The sequence below is a fragment of the Anomalospiza imberbis genome, chromosome 1 (assembly GCF_031753505.1).
Source record: "Anomalospiza imberbis isolate Cuckoo-Finch-1a 21T00152 chromosome 1, ASM3175350v1, whole genome shotgun sequence".
NCBI classification, from domain to species: Eukaryota; Metazoa; Chordata; class Aves; order Passeriformes; family Viduidae; genus Anomalospiza; species Anomalospiza imberbis.
Genome location: NC_089681.1, coordinates 4,663,640 through 4,686,876, shown reverse-complemented (window position 1 = coordinate 4,686,876; position 23,237 = coordinate 4,663,640). Strand labels below are relative to the sequence as shown.

At 41.1% G+C, this 23,237-nt stretch overlaps 1 protein-coding gene across 2 annotated transcripts in view; it reads right to left on the bottom strand.

Annotated features, from left to right (window-relative positions):
- Positions 1 to 293: 293 nt before the first annotated feature.
- Positions 294 to 23,237, bottom strand: part of AGO2 (argonaute RISC catalytic component 2) — a 55,692-nt gene continuing 32,748 nt past the window's right edge. For both annotated transcript variants that reach the window (XM_068180134.1, XM_068180143.1), the window contains exons 11-19: positions 22,745 to 22,878; positions 20,261 to 20,445; positions 18,255 to 18,414; positions 16,294 to 16,384; positions 15,045 to 15,239; positions 13,753 to 13,887; positions 12,898 to 12,999; positions 12,341 to 12,540; positions 294 to 12,018 (exon numbers count right to left, since the gene is read on the bottom strand). In XM_068180134.1, the coding sequence (XP_068036235.1) occupies positions 11,910 to 12,018; positions 12,341 to 12,540; positions 12,898 to 12,999; positions 13,753 to 13,887; positions 15,045 to 15,239; positions 16,294 to 16,384; positions 18,255 to 18,414; positions 20,261 to 20,445; positions 22,745 to 22,878 (1,311 nt within the window). In that variant the 3' untranslated portion in view covers positions 294 to 11,909. The remainder of the gene's footprint in view (positions 12,019 to 12,340; positions 12,541 to 12,897; positions 13,000 to 13,752; positions 13,888 to 15,044; positions 15,240 to 16,293; positions 16,385 to 18,254; positions 18,415 to 20,260; positions 20,446 to 22,744; positions 22,879 to 23,237) is intronic.

The following is a 23,237-nucleotide window of genomic DNA, read 5'->3' as shown; positions in this document are numbered from 1 at the left end:
TGTAGGGATTCACTCAAAAAGAAAAAAAAAAAAAAAAAAAGAATTGCAGACATGTGGTTTCCAAAATGTTCATCTTCCAAAAACAATTTCAAGATTATAACTTGTAAGCAGTTAAAGCAGCACGGATTGTCTCTGGCTGGGCACGGAGAGGGTGGAAGCACAGGGAAACATCCAAACACAAACAAGGGCAGAAATGCAAGGGAGGGCAATGGACCAGAGATTTTGGCAGAGTCACAGTGCACAAGTAACTGCAGAAAACAGCCAAATATTAAATGAAAATACATCAAACAATATCTTGTAAAGATGAGGAATTTTATTTTATTGACATACTATGAGGCAAAACAAAATCGACACCATACAAAATAACTTTATAAAATATCATTCACATCATTATTTTGTCAGGAATTACAGCATTCTGAGCTTGTTACAAGTCTTATGTTTTGAGGTGAAAAACACTATGCTAAATCTTTAGTATTAGTTGTATATATACAGTAAGAAACCAGAACAGAACCTGTTAGGTTTTTCATGAGTTTATTGCAAAAGTAGTGCAAACTATTTTACCTTGCAAGCTGTAAAACAAACTTGGAAAAGGACCCACCTAAGCTTAAAAACATGACAATAAATGCTCAGTTTCACAGCCTTTGAAGCTTCCTTCAACAGTTCTCAAAAAAAATTCCCCATCTCTGCACATTTTTAGATTTTCACTGACTCAGAAATGAAGGAGTAGAGGGTGGACCTGCAGTAGGGAGCAGGCAGAGAGCAGGAGGGTCCTGCTCCAACGTGGGGCACTGCTCTTACCCATGGATTTGGGGAATCACCCCCAAAACACCCACCAGTGGGGCAGGTTTGGTCACTGTGTGCTCCCATTAATCAACTGCTCCTTTCCACACTCGGATTTGAGAAAAGAGTTAAGAAAGCAGAACGAGCCACAAAACCCCCACAATCCATAATCAAGAATTAGGAACATGTATTGTCTGTTTTAGGAATATAGTATCCTTTTCCTCCTTTTCTGAAGTCTATAAAGCAAATTTCCATGGTCCCCCTCCCTATGTGTACACACTGCAGGGCACATCCCACCCCAAACTCCTGCATGATCCCAAGGCAGGATACTACATTCTGCGAGATCCAGAGAAAACAACGGCTAAAACACTACTGGGGTCCCCCAAAGCAAACAGGTAGCTAAGTTATCTCCTACAAAACCAGAAAAGCAAACAAATGCTACATGAAAAATGTTAAAGAAACAAAATGCAGCATATTCAGGCTCTTTTTTTTTTAATCTTGAGGTACCTATATAAATATTACCTTCTGCCCAAAGTACGATTGGTTTTGTTAAAAAACTAAAGTCCTTATCACGAGCCAATTGCAGGGCAAACATTATTACTGAGAAAGTGCAACCATGCTGATCATTTATCTGCAGCATATTAAAGGATGATTAGGCTTTAGAAAATATAGCTTAAGTCTAGACCTGATGGAGCAGTTTTATAAAAACACTGAACAGAGGCATTTTCCTTTTGCTTGAGTCTCTCTGCAACAGAAAGCCCTAGGAAACAGCTGGGAAGTCCTGCCATGATGGAATGCACTCTTACAATCCCATATACAGATTTTTTTTTTCTTTTAATATTTAAACTAAATACAATTTTACAGCAAAGATTTTCCCCTCTGTAGTAGGTACTGGTAAATAGTAGATTTTTAAAAAAATTTTTAAACTTCAAAAAATGATAGCATATCACAACTTAAAGCTTTCCAAAAAGGAATTATTTTTGAGTAAAAAAGGTTCACACAGTAGAAAAAACTTACACATCGTTGTAAACTGTTACATACAAAACTGTGGAAAGGTCAATGATGTTTTATTCCCTCACTCTTACATGTGTATCCCTTCATTTTATATTTATATATACACACACACAAAGTTGTGTGCTATGTGCATATATAGAGACACAGATGTAGAGATCTGGGGTTAGGATTAAACATTTCCTAAACCTTCATTATTGGGTATTTCTCTTTGCCAAGATCAGCTGTGATACTCGATTTTACAACTTGCTACACTTTTTGCTTCAGTTTTTTGTGGCGCGGTTAAAAATCATCTGCTGTTTTTAATCAGGAAGATGAGTTTTGATTGTTGTGCACTGGGGAAAACAAACTCAAAGGCACAAAGAATAGAATTCAAATCCAAGATTGTTGTTTCAGACCAAGAAACCCGAGGGTTTGGGCCGTGGATGGGGTCGGTTTGGTCGCCTTTGCCAAATCTCCTTGACAATTTGAGGAATTAGCACCCAACTGGTTACATGAGGTAGATCCAAATTGGAAAAAAAAATAAAATAAAAGCAAGCTGGGTCCCCAACACTTTTTTTTTCTTTGCCTCTATTGAAAATGTTTTAAGGATCCTATGTCAGTCATAAGAAGTGGAAGCAATGGCACCTACCCGAAAGCAAGCACGGAATTCAAGAATGGCTTTTTTTGGGATGTAAAATATGAAGTGTTAAATCACAATCCTCCTTCAGGCAGAGATTTGCTGGCAGGGGAAGGGAGAAGAATAGGTCTGACAACAAGGACAATAAAAAGCTGGGATTTGGGAAAGCCTGTTTGGGGTCAGCTGCCAGAGGAATGCCCGAGACAGCCAGCACCCAAAGAGGCATCACAGTACAGACAGCTACAGGTGTCCCTTGTTTCTGCCTTTACTAACACTGAAGCTCTACAGGAACATCCTCCTGTCCTTAAACAGTATTTTGCATACTCTGAGAGAGGAATCTGACACATTTACCATTTAGTTAAGGCTTAGTTTAAAGTGGCGTGGCCACACAGCATCACACAAGTGCTCACCTAGGGCAGCGAGAGAAGCAATGGATGAATTCCAGCCCGTGACCCCCCAGCACTGCCAAGTGATGCCACAACCTCCATGGCAAACCCTGCAGTGCCAGGGATGCCCTTCAGAGTCAGCTGAGGGAAATTCTGGGCCTGGTTTTGCATCACAAGTGCTACTCCCACCCAGCCAGCACCAGTCATTTCTATACTGCAAGCACGAAGTTCCACAGAGATGCAAGACACAAACAACTACTCAACACACATTTAGTACCACTTGGAACAACCTTAACATCATCTTTCTTTTTTCCTCAAAAAAAAAAAAAAAAGAACACACAACAAAAAAAAAACTTTAAATGGTCACAAAAACATTTTGATTGGAAGGAATATTCACAAAATGAAGCTTCTGGATTGATTTTTGGTTCTTTTTTTTTCAGTTATTTTATAAAAAATAATTTTAAAATAATTTTTGAAACTATTACAAGATTAAAACCTTAAGAGATAAAGTCAGTTAATTTTGCAATGTACCAAAATTAAAGCAAAAAAAAAATAGATTTAATCAATACATTCTGTTTTCCATCTTGCCCTCCCAAGATCAAGTCAACCACTCTGCTGCACAGAAATCTGGGGCTGGATCTTTACTTACCATCTGCCCTGAATGTTGAAATCTTTGTGATTGTACAATAAAATACTGCAAAAGCCAGGGAAATTGTGCTTGTTATTTCCAGCCACATACTGCCTCTGATCTTTTACAGACAGCCTATACAATGTCCCCTGTCCTGTCACACACACGTGTGCACACACACAGATCTAAAAAATCTACTAAACTTTACCAACAAATTACAGAAAGGAAGTGGTAACACTCTTCAGGATGGCACAGAACTTCACCAGATGTAATTCCTCATTGCACGTCATTGAAAATTTGATTTTCCAAGATAAATCTAAAGCTTACTCCTTAATGTTTTTTTTTGATGGGTTTTTTGGGAGTTTTTTCTCTTATTTTCTTTAAAATGCAATTATGAAGCTGTCATTTGTAAATGAGATGAGCAATTGAAGGGCTCAGTCGTTAAGTTTCATGAGAAAATCTATCAGGAATGACAGACTTTGGGTCAAATCCTTACTTTTTAATAGCATAGAAACAGTGCTACAAAACAGTGAGGTTTGAACACCTCACAGTTGAAGACCTAACTTTGGTGAAATCTAGAAACAAAATTCACTGCATGTCATGTTGGTACAGGAGAGGTCTGATCCAACCCCCAGCAGCTGAGCTTTTGGGGTGCCCATAAAGCCCAGACAGGATCTGCTTTGAATCAAGTACATATCAGGCAAAAATGTGCAATTTCACAAAAACCAGCACGACCAAAGCTTCCTCTATTCATGGCTTTAAAACCAGGAAAAGCTGACAAATACAGAAAAGAGTCCACATTATATTTTCTTTTCTGACAGGAAATCTAACCTAACAAAGCAAACACAAACAGCACCAGCCAGGGGATTAGAGATTCCCAAGCTTGGTGACAACCTGGTCACCATTCATGCTTGCCAAGCACACTCAAAAAAACCCCCATAAAATGACCAGAAAAGTTTAAATTTATATTTTCGGGACAACTCCAAGGCTTTTTTCCAGGTCAGACAGTATTTTCAATCCCTGCTGATAAGCAGAGAGCAGCTGTTCCAGCAGGTGGTTTAGTTGTGCTTAAAGAAGGGAGGAAAAAAAAAAACAACGTTAAAGTCCATGGTTCAACAGCACATTCAAAATGTGGGGGAAAAAATACATCTAGAACCTGTGCACTCCTGAGAATCCTGTGGAAAGGATTATTCCCTCTGATACAGAAGTGCCATGCAACCCAGGGCTCCTCAAACCACACTGGGAGGTTGGGTGGTTGGTGGAAGAGCAGCCACAGGTAGGTTTACCATGGATCTGCTGAGGCAGGGCATGGACAAATCCAAAGGAACTGCTTTTCTGGGAGATATTTAGGTGGGAGGAAGGAGCAGCCACAGCCTGCATCTGGTGCTGTGGGTTTGTAGGGCTGTCACATGCAGAACTCCCACAATTAACTCCTGCCAAGCTCTCGTTCCTCCAGAGGGATCAGATCCAGCAGCGCCCCTGGCCCAGCCCCAACCAAGTCAGAGCTCCCTGACACCACAGATCAACTTGGGGAGCTCCCTGCCAACCTTCCCCTTCTGGGATGGGGCCAGCAGATGGGTGCAGGGTGGAGGATTCCTGAGGGGCACTTGCAAAGAAGCCAGAAGGAAAAGTATTTGTCACCTTAACAAATGCTTAAACTGGCAATCTTGAAGGAAATGTCTCCCCTCACTTCCTCTCTCATTGCCCCAAGGCTTGGGGTACCCAGTGTTTCTCTTCTCTAGGGCATGAGCAACACCCAGCAGGGAGCTCTTCACTCCCTAAACTTCCTGATGATCCCAGGCCTGCCTTGTCTGGGCAACACAAAACTCTGCTCCCATCAAGGACAGAGGAGCTGTTCAGCATCTCTGCACGATGCAAGTGCTGCCAGCAATAGTGTCCACGATCTGCAGTGCACAATGTAGTGAAACATCTTCTCCAAAGCAGCCATTTACCCTGCACTTCACACTTTTGGGGGGCCTTTGTTAAATCATGACTGAGAACTGAACCAAACTGACAGGATTTTACCACATTCAGTTATTAATGAGCTGGTTCAGAATGGTTTATTCAGTCACTTGCAAAATCTGGGTTCCAGAAAATCAGGACATAAGCAATCCTCCTGCCATGGGTGAGCTTCATTAGTGTCAAGACCCAGAGATTAAAGGAAGGAAATTGCAGGGAGCAGAGAATCCCAGGAAACTCACTCTGACAGGCCAAATCCACAGCAGAAAGCCCAGTTACTTGTAAATAAAAATCAACTTTAACACTGCTATGAAATCACACCAGCAGACTGTGCTCCAACAGGTATTTCTGTCAGCAGAGTGGTTTGTTCTGAGATGAGGAAGCTTGTTTGGAATAATTGTAAACAAAACACGATGTATTAACACAGTTTTCTACAGTTTCATTTCAGGTCACTTAAAGTACCCTCAGTCCATGTGCACTGATGTCAAGGTTGAGTTTTGGCCAAGGCTTTGCACAGAACTAACACCAAACAGTCCCAAGATGAACATACTCAGGTTTGGGGTTGTTTTTTGGTGTTTTGGTTTGGGTTTTTTCCCCCACATTTTAAAGTCTATAATTTTCTGAGCAGGGAATAAAGTATTTTCATTCTTACAGTCGCACATCACCTTACCTAAAAAACACATTAAAAAAACAATCCAATACATATTTTTTGCCTCAGACTCAAAATATATTTCAAGCACCTTCATGTCATTTGCAGAGGAAACCTGACATTTTCTGGCCAACAGGTAAAGTACAGAAACATTTTTCATTTGGAAAATAACAGTATAGAAACTCAAGTGAAGGGACAGGTCACAGAGGGAGCGGCTGCTGTGGAGTGACCCTGACCAGAAGCAGATGTGCCAGATGTGCCATTTGCCAGCTCTGGTGCCCTCTCAATACCCAGGGATGCCTGTGGAAGACAGAGGGAAGGCTGATAAGCCACCCAGGATCACAGTATGGCACTGCCCAGTAAGGAACAGACCAGGACAAATCCAGTCCCTCTGGGAGCATTTTGGCTGCCTAGTGGGAGGTTCACTTCAATTAATTCTTCCATGAAGGAATACAGGAGGTAGCCTTGAACTGCACCTGCTTTGTAACTAAAGATTCCCACAAACTCACTTTTGTAGTGATTTGGCCAAGCAATTACATTCAAATTAACACTTCAAAGAAACGACTCTGACAAAGCAACTGAAACACTAAATGGGATTAAACAGATTCCGTGCCACACCAAGCACACACAGCACCCCCTTCCTGTACAATTTGGATTAAACCCTCTCAGAAATGCATCCTTCCAGTCATTAACCCTCAGAAACAGAAGGCAGAACTTGCTGGTTTGCATCCTAACGTCAGACAATGGGGCTGGAGTTGGGGTCTGTCCTGTCCCTGAGGGTTCTGGAAGCAAAAGGCAATTGCTGATGGATGGATGGGAGATCCATGGATGGGAGATGCATGGGCAGCCAGAGGTGACACCATTCCTTAGCTCAGAGCACTGAAACATCCTCTGCCCAATCCCACACCATGCAGGGACAGACAGCAAGACATCATAACTGGATCCCAAATCCCTGTCATTCCACTAAATTCTGCCACATCCACTGATTCTGCTTCTACAACACAAGAATCAGACAAGCAAGGAAAACCTGTGAGAGCTACATCTGATAATCCTAATATTACATTAATGTCATCAATCATCAAACTGATACCAAAATTGGCATTTGAACCTTGTACAGACAATGAGCACAGTGAGAGCTGAAAAACTGCATCTCTGTGGTCTGGGAGAAATGTGCACAGAGGAGAGAAGGAAGAAATGTTTTACAAATTCAGACAAGCCCTAACTATTTCCACTGTGATACAGCAACTGTGCCCTTCCTGGATTGATACCATAATGCACACAAAGTATAACAGCATTTAACCCCAAAGCTCCCATCTCAACACTGGAAAACATGGCAGTATTCTGGAAAACAGAACAAGGAATGGTATTCCCAGCATTTCAGTACTTGCTGTACAGAGCACTATTTACAGTATTTTCGAACAGCTACAGCAGATGCAAAAAAAAAAATCTTACAGTAAAAAGGGAGTTTAGAAAACCCAAAAATCAGTGCAATTACCTTCTACTTGAAGTTTTCCTTAAGAAGGATGGCATGTGTGCATCAAGAAGCATGTGACCAAATGGAATATAAAAGTAAAAAACAAAAGACTGCCCTGCATTAGCAATGGGGAAAGCCACACAGAGAGATACTATGGTAGGAGAAGAGTATTAAAAATATACGAAAACAAGTGAGTTTAATTACACTGGTCTCAAGTGTGAAAAATACTGAGAACTCTTCTTACATTCCTTTAGTTAATGAGTAAAAGATATATTAAACAAAAAAAAAAGTCCCTTATGGGTTATTTATGCCACCAGAGATGCTTATTTGACTGAGTCTGCTATTTAATCTAAAGCCTTTGGGCACATACACGAACAACTTTAGTCAGAAAGAAAAACTTAGAATCATCTTAGAAACTTCAATCTTTTCAGAAAAAAACCCCTAAACTCCTCACACCTACCCTCCACAAGTTTTAATTTGATAATCCTTGTGGAAAAACCTCGTCTTATGTTACAAAAATGATCCAAAACAAGTACAAGACTGTTACAACAAAGGCTGCAGGAGTTATTGAGAGAGGCAGAATTAAAGCCAAGCCTTCACAACCTTTTTGATTTTACAATCAGGGAACACTGCCTGGGGGCCTGGATGGAGATCAAAGGTATTTGTTACCTGACAGATCAAGAAACAAGGGAATTCCTGTGCCAAAGCCTCTGGAACATGGAAGATCGTTGATTGTAATTCACAAAGTCAAATATTCTAAAGCAAGCCAAGCCAAAATACGGAGCTCTAATAAAACAAGTGACCTCACTCTGTACATCAGTGCATACACACACACGTGTTAAATTGCATAGGGCTGTCTTAAATGCCACATAAAGGCAGAGACAAATCCACCTCCTTCCAGCATTTCCCAACAGGACATTTGCTCCTGAGGATCAGCTCAGTTGTTTCCTGGGGGCTGGAACAGATGGAGTGGACTCATTACAGCACCGCAGCTGAAATCTCCACCACCAAGCAAACCTCACTGTTGCATTAGATTTTGCACATCAGGAAAAAAAAGACAAACTTTTAAGTACTTTGTGTCTTCTGATAGTACTTGTCACCTCCCAAGAGAAACATTTCACACTTGCTGATGCTGTTTTTGGGGGGCTGTGCAGTGGGACTCCTTTGGACGGGCTGGAAAATGCTCCAAGTGCCCGAGGGTGGCAAAAATTTGGTTATTGCTGACCTGACCTGCACAATAACCCAGACTCAGAGCTCTGACCTCAGCTGGCACTTCTCCACCAGCAACCTGGGGGAGACTGAGACTTGAGCTTTGTGCTGACCTGAGATGTTGCTGTTCTGTACCAGACATGTGGGAGGTACAGAATAAAAAATAATTATAGGATTTTATGTGTTTGCCGCAGGTTTTTTTGGACAGGAGACATTCTTGAATATTTATGTTAAAAATATTCCCAGAAAGAGAGGTGCTGGACTGCCAGCATGCTGTACTTTACAAAGTATATACCTAATCAGTATTTTTTTTTAATGCTTTAAATTATTTTCTAATTCACCACTGATGGGAGGGAAAAGGAGGGAGACACAAGTGAGACATGAGGGTTAGAAATTAATTTGCCCATCACCAAATAAATACAGACCTACTTTACCACTTTATCAGTTGTGGAGTCTTTCTGCCAATCACAAGGCATAAAAATTAGCAGTATTAGAGGCTTAGAAAGATCTGTAAAAGGTAAAAATGTCCTGAAATGCACATAAACATCCCAAGTTCTTCATATTTAGGGAAGGAAAGCTACATAATTTCTGCTCATTCCAAGAGGATGCACAAACAACAGCTACTCTCAGATTAAGGGCCTGCCTAAAACTCCTTTTCTCACACAAGAAACATCTTAAATAGGATGCAGTGCAGTCCCATGCTGCTTCAGAAATGAGATTTGAGGTCAAGACAAATCCTGCCCTTCTCACCCCATCTGACCACCTGTACAATTCCATTGTCGCAGATCTGTATGGAAAGAGGGGGATGAATTTCACATCCAAGAGGTCTCTGCATAACAGACAGCAAATAAGTTAAATGATGTCTTAAAATGGATGATCTTTATCCTATTTGATAAGAAGAATTAATATAAAAATAATTCTCATATAAAACTCTGCCAAATGAATATCTTCACTGAAATAGGAAAGCTCTGAAGGAAACACAGAGAAGTGCAACACACCCACCACGGGGAGGATCTGCAGCTTAGGGGTACTTGAGGGGAGGTAGGTACAACCTCGCTGGCACACAGCAAGACAGACAATGCTACCTAGGATTTGCTTCAAATTTACAGAAATCTGAATTTATAGAACTATGACCAAGAAGACACTCTGAGCCAGCAGCCTAATTACCCAATTAGAACAGTACAAATATGATTATTCCATTAACAGGTTTTACATTTCACCTACAAAACACCGACAACCGACACACTGCTACAAGGTGAAGATCTGAACTGGAATTATGTACCTAAAAGTCTTTATGCAGCAAAGGTTGGGCATTTTCTAGCTTATCCAACACCACCTGGTTGCAGCTGACCTGCTCTGTGGCCCAGAGCTCTGCATGGGTTAAAGCTACTTGCCCATCCCAGTGGCCAGAGGTAAAAGTGTCCAAACAGAGACTGAGCAGCTTCTGGGAGAAAAGGGAAAAGACAAAGCAAAATCCATCAGTGGAGGAGAATGAAGGTTTTCCAGCCTGCCTCTCAGCATCTTATTTCAGTTATCCCATGGAAAAACAAACAAGATCAAGTCAGCATAAACAACATTCCTGGGCTTTTTCCATTTTCTCCTAAACCTGCTCGTGGCATTGTCATTAGTGCAATGGTTTACATGTGTGTTATGGTTTTTATGAATCCAGTGTGCAAACTAACAGAAGCATCTGTCTCATAATTATCAGTTTTGATTAAAGCTTCTCCTAAGAGAATGGCAAAACTCTCACGTTTCCTACAGATCTTATGCATAATGAAGAGAGTTTCACCTCCCTCCCTAAGTAAACTTCAGTTTCCTAATTTTTATCTTTACTGCATAGATTCTCTGACTTCTGCCCAACTTCCAGCGAGCCACTCTCCTCTAGCAGAGCTCCTGCTTCACCACTACTCAACATATAAATAAAATACAATTGTTTTGTCTTGAATGAATGTAGGATGTTGGTCTTGTGTGCGTCTGAACCACAGAGGTAAAACCTGCTGTGTTGTGTGCACATTGAAAAAGCCTTTCTGCAAATCCCAAGCTACAACAGACACTGGCTGCATCTCTCTCCTCTCACCACATCAATTGCAATTTTTTTTTTTGCATTTGAAGAGTAATGTCCCCACAAAAAGGATTTTACTTTCTAAGTTCAAAGCATTCTTGATATGTTAACAGAAGTATAATGAGCACTCCTTAGTAAATAAAAATAAATAATAGCATCTAGTCTATCACATTAATACTGTGAAACATATATAAAATTTACATTAACTCAAACAACAGTGAAAAAGGATTGTACTGTATTTATCACCACAGACCCGTATTCTTTAGAGACTTTGGAAAGTAAGTGTCACAGTCCGGTATGACAAATCCTAAAGTTAGCTGTCAGTATGATTTTAAAAAAAAATCTTTACAAATTCTTTTTAAATGGCACATTTTCTTCTGCCAATCTAACTGGAGCTATTAAAAGCTTAGGTACAGGTTTACTATTTTTCTTTTTTTTTTAATTTATCTTTAGTCTATGAAAAACATTTCAAAATGCAGCACAATAAAAAACATTCAAGAACAAGCTTCAGAAAATACAATTGTCCTTAGACACACAGAGAATAATCTGAGAATAATCTTTATAAGACAGTTAGAAACCAGAATTTTGTCACGCTCTTATTTTGAAAATAAAAATTTTGTAAATGCATCTAGAATAATCAAGGCTTCATAAATACTCAAAAAAATGCTTTGCTTTCCTTTGTACTAAAAGCTTATTCAAAGTGTTTTAGCTCATCAAACCTTAGTATGAATTAGATCTTTTCAAATTATCAAAAGCAACTCAATGAACAGCAAACTGAATGAGGAGTTTTGTGGGTTGGGTTGTTGGTTTGGTTTTTTTGTTTTTCTTCCCTAAGCCCTGAGATTGCAGCTCTTGATTTAATTATAAATCTGGGTCTGTTTTATACCAAGCAGCTCAGAGATTTTTGGCAAACCACATTTCTGACAACAGTGGGGTTTGGTACAAGAACGCAGTTTGTGATCAAGTCTGAAATTCTGGACGGAAGGCTTCCTTGCAAATGGGAAAGAAAGGAATAAAGATGCATCACTCATTGCTGGCTGTCCCTGGGGTGGGGCATCTCTTGGTCTAAGTGCAGCTGGTCTGCTGTGAATCCAACTCTGCCTTGTCCGGAGCCGCTGAGCATTGAACCACGTCAGGCAAAGTACATCGTGCGCAGCGTGTCCTGGTGCACCTGGACTGCCTTAGCAAGTGCTTGGTGGTCTCTGCCGTTGCTCTGGCCAGAAGTGTGGCTTCCTTCAGCACTGAAAGAGAAGGGGAGGGGAAAACAAAAACCAACAGGTTGGGGGGGAAAGAGAAACCCTGTTTAATCTGCCTCTCCTTGCACATGTTTCTTTATCATTAGTTTCTTCTGAACAGAATGGTCAAACATTAATTACCCTTAAAGCACCACCGAGGTTCTGAAACAGAAAACAGCACCTACAGGAACAACTTCTGCTTTGTTTCAGCAGCATAATTCAGTGGTGAGAGCAAATTCACCCTCAAACAGCTGAGGACACCACTGATCCCAGAATTAACAAGCCCACTGCCTTTCAACTCTGCAGAAATGCAAAACTCTGAACTCACCTATCGTGCTCTTTATCCACCAGATGGTACCTGGCTCTGAAGGCCACCAGGTGCGCGTAGTACGCCGGCGCGGGGATGGAGACGGAGCGCGTGCAGCGCACGTACGTGTGGCACAGCTGGTAGGTGAGGATCTGCAGCTCGTCCGACGAGAAGCGATTGTCATCCCAGAGCACGTGGTAGTGAGAAGGTCTGCTTGTTCCCTGGAGCCAGACCACACAGCTCATCAGCACTCCCAAACATCTCCTGAACTTCCACCTCTGCTGGGAACTGCAGCAGAACAGCTGCTTCCTCAAGAGCCACAGGCAGCAGGTCTACGCATTTCAGCTAGTTTTTCCTTTAAAAGGCAAAGATCCTCCTTCCTTGCTGCCTATCAAAATAAACCCTTCCCCTTTTCTGATAGGACTGTGTTTCTCAAAATTTCACCCCTGAAAGGAAATGATCACACTGAAATGCACTTTCATCTTGCAAACCTCAGATCTGACAAAAAGCCATCAGATAAAGAAGCTCTAGTACAAACATTAACAGTTAAAGTTACCGTGCCACACAAAATGTCTTACCTGAATCCCAGCATGACTACACAGGTAGAAGTCAAACTCTGAGGGGTGGGTGATTTTTGTGTCCACTGTGGTACCAGCTGGAATGTTTCCACTTTTTCCAACCTGTGTAAACAGGAAATGAAAAGACACTGAGGCACAAACCAAAGGGGTTTTGTCTTTTCAGCTGTACAACCAGGAAAACAACCACAAGAAAAAGATCTATAAAAAACAAAGTGAAGAAAGAATGTGCAAAACTGAAATTTTGTTCCAACTGAAATTCTGGAGTCTCTACTATGGAGAAAGAAAAAAAAGAGACAAGGTGCAAAATCTTAGAAATTACCTAAAAAGATTTGGTTTTCTGAATAATGTAAAAAAAAAGTTCCTGCCACTGAGTTGTCAAATTCTTTTCACCTTCCAACTCCAGGACAAGAGTAACTTTTCCTGTTTATACCTGCAAGGGGACAATCCTTCCTTGTCAGACAGGTCACCTCTTCCCTCAAAATCTCTTCAAAGCAGAATGTGAAAATACTCTTTACTTTCAAACAATTTAACATCTGTAATCACAACATTTATTCATATAACAACCACCTTCATGTCAGCTTTGGGAGTTACTATCTCCCACAGAGAAGCCTGACAGAAGGAAAAAGAACATGGCAAGCCCAGTCTGTGAGCAGAGCTTTGCCACGAGGAACTCTCCATTCTCAGCAGCTGTTCCATGAGGAACAGCTCCATTCCTGCTCTTGGAGTCTCTTCTTCCCACAGAAAGTACCAAAAACCAACTTGGGGAGTCTGATCTCCACCCAAAGTACCACAAATAAACAGGAATTGCTGACTTGGCTGCCTGCTGGGCGTTTGGGGGTCCCAAGCAGAACGTACCCGTTCGTTTTTATCCGTGCAGAAGAGTCTGGTGTGGTGCCTTTTCTGCACCACTATAAATGTGATGCCAGGCTGATAATCCTTCTCCAGTTTAATGCAAGCCTCCCTGATAGCCAGCAGCTCGTGGTGGAGAACCTGAGCCACACACAGAGAGAGGTGTGATCAATGTGAACCATTGCCATCATACAAATTCCTCTTATTTATCTACAGATTTCTTCTACTTATCCACAGATAATTTATCATGTTCCTTCTTGTACTGTCACTCAGAGTAATGAGACATCAAAGCTTTCAGGACCAAACCTTAATTTCTTCCCCTGATGAAGGCAAATTACATCAGCAGTTTCCTGAGCCAGGAGAGAGCTGCTTCAATATTTGTTCAGCTCCAAGCACAAGGCTAGGACTAATAACCTGCATGTCCAAATCTCTTTAACTACCAAATACAAATGAACAACTAATTAGGCTGCTGAATACAACAGACTAATTATATTCCAGACCAGAACAAGGGATCAAGTCCAGAAGTGCTCAGCTGCTCTTTCCCAGCTTTTGCAGTCCCATGCAGGACTACAGACACCAATAATAAGGAAAGTAGAACAAACCAAAAAGCAATGATTTGGAATATGGGTTAATTGCACATTAAAAATTCAGTGAAAACCAGTGACAATTGAAAAGAGGATATATCAAAAGTTCATACAAAGATTATTTTATCCATTCAAGTTTAGCAAGTGACCTTTCCTCTTTTCCCCTGGATTTTGAGAAGCTGACTCAATTATGTATCTTTTATTTACATACACAAGTACTGGAAATAAGAGTTTTTAAAATATATAGAAAAATATTTCATAGAATATGGTACTAGCAAGCAAACAAAATAAATATGACAAAGGATCTGATGAGTTTTATCAGAATAAAAATTACTGTGAAAATCCAGTATTTATTAATCCTCTTTAAAAAAAAAAACCACATAATTTTTCTTTACTGCCCAAGTTCTATGGGATACAGTCTGACTAATTTATCCTAAATAGGAAATAGATGCGGAACATAACTTGAGTGCTAAAACTACACTTTTCACTTATAATTCTATAGGGGGAAATATTTTAAAGGGGAAAAGTACTTTCAAAAGCACATGAAAAGTATGCAAACACTTCTCCTGCCTAGGTTAGAATCCAACAAATTTGTTGAGGGAAGATTTGTTGAGGTTATACTTCTTGTAACTTCAACCACATGAAGGTGGGATTTTAAAACTCCATTACTACCACAAAACTACACTATCAGAATTTCAAGAAGACAAATATCACCTGTTGGAACTGCCCCTCAGAAACACCATCCCTGTAGAAGATGATGCGAGTTGGTTTGAATCTCGTTGATTTGTAGAACTGGATAAGCAACTCCCTGACCATGGCAGCCAAATCCTGGATGATTTCCTGGCGGTGCTGCTGCACCCGCACAGTGGCACAGTAACGGTTGGGATGAGCATCCATGCTTCCTACAACCTGGGGAAAAACGCTTGCCATCAAACCAGAGAGCACTTAAATGAAGGTTATTTCATGAGACAACTGCACTGTCTGCCACACTGAGTGCTTGGCCTGGCAAAGACGTATTTGAAATTAAAATGTGCTTGGAAACAGCTCTGGGTTTAGTTCTCCTGTGGCAGCACACCCTGCTGAAAGAGAAAACTTGTTTTAAATCTAAAAGACTCCTTTCCTGTTTGCACCTACAGGCACTTAAACACAGTTTGGAGCACTGATACCATGAAGCCATTGAGACGGTTCAGACTGCAGCACAGGAGCTTGAACTCTGGGACACCAAGCCTGTCTTTGGATCCATCAAACTGAAATGGTGATGGGCCACAGAAATATCCACACCCTTTATCAAGGGCAGGGATTTTTCTGTTAATAAAATGTTAGCATCCATATCCTGTAAAAGTGGCATGGGACTTAAAAATAAATAAAAAACCTGAAGAAGTGAGCACATCTCCACCTGTTTTTTCCTGGACACACAGGTGTAACTTTTCAAAACAGATACATAACTTCACCAAAGAACTTCATTATTAAACAATCCTGAGCAGCCACTACAGGTGTTTGACATAACAGAAGTTAAAGACCATTCCCTGTATTTACGACGTATATTTCCAAGAGATTAATGCACATTTTGTGTTTTCTGGAAGCTTGAGTCCCCAGAAACCACAGTTGAGCAGCCTAGTTCCCTATGAGCAATGAAGAAATTCTGAACATTTCTAAGTGCTGAAGAAGCAGATTTAATCATGCACCAGCTCATTATCAGGCTGCTAATAAATATCAGCTCCCAGAAAAGCTCCTCTGTGTATCAGCAACTCAGGCATTTTACAAGCTAATACACACATTTAAGTAATTAGCATCAGAGCAAGCTCTCTGAAGTTTCAATAAATTCCTGCAGAAAAATAATTTATAATGCTATAATTAGGCAATCAGAAGCAATGGACCACAAAAGGATTGAAAGCAATAAAATGCGTTAGAGCAGAGCAGCAGGAGGGAGCTGGGGGCAAAGACCAGGACACAATTTACTCACTGCAGCAATGGAAGGCTTTTTCCCATCCCCAGCTGGTGGGTGAGTTACATCTGCACCAAGGAATATGACAGGCTGTTGGAATACTGGAGGTCTGGCAAAGAGAAGGGAAATTTGTAAAAACAGCAAGATTTATGCTTAATAAAGTACATTAAAACTCAAATAAACAGCACTCTCTACTCCTCCAGTGAATTCATCAATAACTGGCACTTCATCAGAGTTGGTCACTTGTCCTGTGGTAGTAATTAAAAATCCTGATTAAGGTTCTCATGCTAAATACTTAGGCAGATTTTTAAAGCACAGCTAATTGTTGCTCTTAATTAAGAATTAATTTTAAAATGTATCTAGTTTTTTCTAACTTGAAGAATTGCAATTTTTATCAACTGGACCAAGGAAAGGAGTAAAAGTTGATCCCTTAGTAACAAATGGCATCTGAGAAAATTAAAGGACTGTGCACATATGCAGACCTTCTTTAAAAGAAATGGGTAGGTAATGTCAGGAATTAGGGCTTTTTGGCTTTTTTCTTGGTTGTGGCTACATTTTTCCCATTTGCAGCTCCTTATCTAAACATGGATCCCATGACTAAGGCTACAGTGGCTGTTACCCAGTTTGCACAACGGGTCAATAAGGTGAGCAATTCCTGGATTTTAAACTTCCTCTGGAATGTGGACACGTGGCTGTACAACTACCAGAGGCTAAGTTCATGTCTGTGAGGTTTCATGAATAATGGTGCCCACTGTGAGGAAGCAATACAGGGGGAAGATTTTCCCCAGTCCTTCCCCCACTTCTTTGGATGTACCCCAGCACCTTTCAAAGGGTTCAAATTCTTTTCTAGATGCTGACATCCTACCATGGCTGGTGCTGCTGATAGGCCCAATCTATTCAGCATTTAGAGATAAGGTGGGACTGTCTTGGGTAACCAACCTGCCATCTACCCCAGAGACTAGGGATGCTGCCCAGGGGCAGGGGCACTGCCCCACAGCCTGACCCTGCCCCGCTGCCCATCTCAGGAATGAAGCACCCAGACTGGATGGGGGTATGGGAGGAGACAGGCCAGGTGCTGAGGGAATACTGTTCCCCAGCTGGTGGGAAGCCCTCTCTCTCCCTGCCCGCAAGAGGGAAAGGCTGATGGTGCAGCCATGGAACCCACAGACCTTCCAGCTGTCCAGGCTCCAGCTGAACCATCCCTGACCCACGACACAGGTATTGATTGGGCATTTGAAGGGAGCCAGGGCCCCTTCTTCTCTGGGAGCAGCTTTTAATGAGGAGAGGATTGGTCACAGAGACAGAATGGAGGATCACAATCACAGAATGCCGTGGCAGACCACTGAGGAAGGGATCCAACAGCTGAGAGAAGTGGCAGTACTAGAGGTACTTTTTGGGAGGGATGGACAGCATGGTAACAACCCTGACAAGGTCAGGTGCACAGGGCAAATGTTGTGAGCCTGGCACATCCAGGGCCACCCCAGTACCCCACCTTCATGGCAACACTGAATGTGGAGGACACCTGAGAGCCAGTGGGTTCCACAGCCAGCAAACTCAGGAATTTTGAGAGCACAGTCCATGGCCTGATGCAGGCTCACGTCTTTGCTGTGGTTAAGAGTCTCAAAGAGAAGAATGTTGACCAAAAGAAAAGACACTGCTGTTCTAAGTGCTCTCTGTTTTTGAAAACTCAAGGCAAATAGAATATTAGATTTTTCATTTTGTGACAGTTGTGTACTTCAGTGGTCAGATATCATTAAAACAATACTTTTATTATAAATTTCAACAGAAACAAGTATTCCTCTCCTGTTTTCATAGCCTAACTTTTGCAGGACTATTTACTAGAAGCCAAAAGAGAGTTTGTCTGAAGAGTCACTTAAGCTACAGTGCTATGGCTGCAGATAAAAGCTCCCAGTTATCTCAGCATGACGCACGTTCTCTTTGCAAGACAAAAACCTCTTCCCTTTGAAAGATGAACTTACCTTCCCTGTGGCAGTAGAATGTTATTTACACCTCCTAATTTGACGTTTATTTTTAAGCAAAGGTTGGATAGAGTTTGTGGTGTTGTTCTTTGGACGTTTTTCATCTGCACACACTGAGTGGCCATGCCCAGCACCGTGTCGCCAACGCGCTTCACCTCCGCTACAGAATGAGAAAAACAGAAAAAAAATATTTTCAAATTGCAAATCCAACCATGGAGGAGACTTGAATTTGGTGCCAATTAACCACACCTGGAGTTTTAGCAAAGTGGTGCTCAAGCTTAAAGGAACACAATAAAACTTACCCCCTAAACCCACCCAGCCTCCAGAACCTCTCACAGTTCTGCTCTGCTCCACCTAACTGGGTCCTAAAGGCAGTAACTAAAGGCACTCTTGGCTTATATTAACTTAGAAATTTTAAATTAATTCTTATTTTAGAATTGTAACATTATATCATCAGCTTTGGCTAATGATGTGGGCAATGTGGATAATATTAGGATATTGAGCACTTGTTGCATTATTAAACACTGGAATAGTAACACAAACCTAGCAATAGAGTGCTGAGCAATATTCAGCCAAGCAGTTTATCAATCTTCACTGCAAGTTTATCAATTGCATAGAAAAGTGGTCAGCTTAGCAGACAATGGCCCACAAAAACTCCAAGAAACTCATTAAGTACTGTACAATTCCAATAGTTAAATCAAATCCTATCGTTAACAACAAAGTTGAGACTTCAAGGTTTCAGAGACCCACATACTCTTACACTCAGGGAAGAAATTTAGGCTCCAAGACTGGCTCGGAGAAGATGAACCCCTCTCTTTGGCAGCAGGAGAGGGAAAGAGCAGAGTGGGAAGAAGAGAAAAGACAAGACTGTTGGTATAGGAAGTGCAGGGTATGGAAGAGCGTAGGGAGAAAATAAGGAGAGATGATTAGAGGGGGTAGAAATAACTGTAATTAAAGATAATGACAAAGAAAAAAGATCAGACTGGTACCACATCCTCTCAGTGGTTAAGTAGAGGAAAAGAATTCCCTTTTAATGCCAAACAGGAATACTAAAAATGTCATTTTGCACCAAATTCCTATTGTACAAATTAGAGACGAGCCACTTCCTTTGCAGGCTGAATTCAAGGGGCAAAAAAGTACTATTTCCTTAAGGTTCCTTGCTTAATCTCTTTTCATCTTGTAAGAGATAATATTACAGTTGGAAAATTATTTTGTGCTACATTAAAATGGTGAGGGATGGGATAAAACAAATCTGCAGCTGCTTGGTAGATCTGATCCACCAGAGAAGAGTCCACATGGCTATGGGAGAAAAACAGTGGCTGCTGCTCCAGCTGGGCAAGCTAAGTGAAAAAAGGAGGGAGACAGGACAGGAAAAAAGCAGTCCTGCCTACAGGAAGAGCTTGAAAATGCATGGTTTATGTAAAACATAGTAAAACCCATGTGTGTATGCCATGTAAAATGTACTGGTTGTCACTGTTTCCAAAAAACCCATTGATTTTGCTGAATTTTCACTTTCTGTGCACCCGTATCCTTGCAACCTGAGTTAAAAAATTGAAATAATAAGAAAAATAGACAAATCTCCTTCACTCAACATTTTTTTGCCAAAGGGAGATTGTGTGAGTAAGCAAAGGTGTTCTAAAAGTGACAGAGTTCTTGAAGTCATTACTTCTTCAGTCACTTGGAATTTTCAGCACACAAGTTTCATTAAGCATATTATAATCCACTGCCTATCAATGTCAATCTCACCAAAGCCCTGTGCTGGCTTTCTCAAATCCAACAGCAGGGAGAATGGGGAAAAACAAATTAAAAGCATAGAAAACACACTGAAAATACTTAGGTCTTAATATAAAACATCATGCAGCACAAGAAAAATAGTAAAATTAGTCTACAGCCCATTCCCTAACTGGAATTTACAGAGTTAAACCAGCATTAAACCTCTCTCCTTTGGACAGCTCACAAAAAACACACAAAACTGTGACTGAAATGCACTGTTTCCACTCACTGACCATAGACTGGTGTTTTTCCTGGCAAAATGACCACGACAAGCTGCAGCCCAGTGTAAGTGTTCTTGAGGTGTCTGAACATGGGCTCCACGCTGTCGGCTCCCTGGGCATATTTACAGAAGCAGGGCTGCCCCTGAATTGGCATTCCAGCATCCCTGGAAATCTTCCTCAGCTGCTCTGTGAAGGACCTGGGCAAGGCACATAAATACATTACATTATCAGACAATCAAAACCCATCTTGATTTTTGATCTTATTTTTAATGGAACAATCCTGTTAAGCTTGCAGAGCTGTGCCATCCAAAAATCTAGGAATTTAACCCCATGTGCATCTTTAATTGACAATGCCTGTGTAGTCACTGAAGGCAAGACAGGAAATATGCTGTATAAATATGCTGTATAAATAACACCATTAATAAAAAACCTCATTTCCAAAGCAAATTCTACCTTATTTCTATGGAAATACAGGATAAAATACTTTCTGCAAAAAGACTGCAATAATGACAATTTGGCATAGCCTGCTCTAATGTAATTCCATCTGTTACCACCACAGAAAGGGCTGGAGTTCTTCTCTTTTTTCTTCATGATGAAAACAACCAACAGAAATTACCAGCAATTGTCTCAGTGAATTACCAGCAATTGTCTCAGTGAATTGCTCTAGCATCCATAACAATGCACAATTTCACAGATACCAGAGAAAATGTGTATCCTGGAGGTGATGGGAAACCTTCTCCTGGTGAAAGGCTGGTGAAAAAAAAGTCACCCTTTGATGGAAGTGATCAGATATGGAGACAACCTAATTTCTTCAGAGGCTTTCACCTGAGAGTCTTTTTATCTCACTGATAAAAGCTCTTTTTATTAGGTTGGAGTGGGTACCCCCCTGCAGTTGTCTAAAACATTGCTCATCTCCACCACAGGGTGCCAGGGTACCACTGACTGAGAGGGTGTGAAGATTTAGCTTCTTCCAAACCTGTTGTTAACTTGCATGAATCATAACAGCCTGTGAGCTTCAGCCCTGCAGCCTGAGGCTCCTTGCAGAAAATGGGTATTTCCTCTGGAAAAACAAGCACTCCCTACAGCACAGTCAGGGGCAGAACATCTCCCCATCCCTGGCCAGGCCGGATAAGGCTTAGAACAACCTGGTCTAGGGGAAGGTGTCCCTGCCCATGGAAGAGGGGCTGGAACCGGATGATCTTTAAGGTCCCTTCCAACCCAAACCCTTCTGGATTTCAACATTCAAGTCTGAAATAAGTCAGGGTTTGAGTACAGTGCCTACAAGGAAAGGTTCTCTCTGTTCCCAAGAGGTAGAGCAGGATGAATTTGAAGACTTTTAGAACATTTGAAGGTGTTTACTCTGATGAATCAGCAGCATTCGAATTCCAATTTGATCAACAAGATGTAACAAGAGGCCACAAGATGGAACAGGATGCAGACATTTTTCCTGACATGAAGTGATGTCCTTTCATGGTAAATACAATCTCATTCTAAGCCATCCAAATAATTTTATTTTGGCTCATTATGTTGAGGACTTCTGCCTATTTCTCAAAACTGAGTAACTTGGCTTACACAGCATTTCCACTAGAAGCAACGTCATGGAAGGGAAAGTTCTCTGGCAGCCCAGTTCTTGACTTGTGCCTGGAGAGAACAAGTCCCTCCCCTCCTCACACAATGGGCAGTAAAAAGATTCCCACTGTTTGCTCATCACTTGTTAGGGAAAAATTACCAAGCTGTTTGGCAAACCATCTGAAGGAACAGTGCCATGGCAATGCCACTGGTGTGAGCAATCCCTGCCTTGCATTCACCTCCCAGAGAGCAGCTGAGTCACTGCCAGGGCAGCTCCACAGGCTGCACTTGTCCATGCATGAAGGGAAAGCAGCTGCATGTGGAAGGAGGGATCAGCCATGGATCTGGGCCTGCACACCTTCCCTGAGCCAATGGCAGATGTCACTGTACAATCCTGTCCCATCCAAATATAAAGAAATCAAATCTGAAAGTTTCATTCAAACACTTAAAGCCAATAGAACAACTAGTGCTACTCATCTGGCAAATACAGCAACTTGCACATTCCAGAAGCTCTGAAAAGGTTTTGGACAAAAAATTTCCTTTTAAAGAAATTCTACATGACTAATTCTACTCTATATAACCAGGAAAGGAACCTAAGAGAACACATATCTTAGCTGTCACTCTTGAGAAACACTTAGTGGTAAAGACCCATCATTACATCATTTCAGTTATCTTAAACCCTGTCCTAGGGCCTCACAGGTCAGAAACCTGCCATAAAGCATAGATGGCTTTTGTTAAGTCTGATTTGGAGGATTTCCTGATGCTGGCATTGAAATCAGACTGGCATCATTCAAAACATGAAGAGACAGAAGATGTATTGCCATATGTTAAACAATTTAACCAGAAATATGTTCTTCCTAAAAGTGAAATCATGACATTTGCATCTTTAATTAAAAATAAAATCACCACCTTACACAACACACTTACTTAAGATGAACTTCAGTGCACTGGCGCTGGGGAGCAAAGCAGGCAATTGCCCAAACCTTTATTTCAATTCCAGTGTGAAATTGTTTATTCCTCATGTCCCAGACACCTTGCACTGGTGTAGCAATTGCTTTATTCTGGAAGTGGAAGGTAAAAATTAAACATTAATGAAAAACTTGATTGATGCTAAACAAAAATTAGCTTTGCTTCTACTTCCCTCCAACTGGCAGTTGATTTATACTCTCAGGTCGTTCTTTCCCCTGTACAAACATCCATCCATCTTACAATAATCATTTTATCACTGTAGCAAGACAGCTTCTTAGCCAGGTGAAAAATAAAACTCACATTGTTCGTTTTTATTGCTGATCATTGCCTTTGTTTGTATTTATCAGCAGCAAAGAGAAATTATATATGGAAAGTAAGATTCATGCTTGGTATGGAACGTTAACAAGAACCTACATTTCTACAGTGACTTTACAAGGGAAAGTTAATTTAG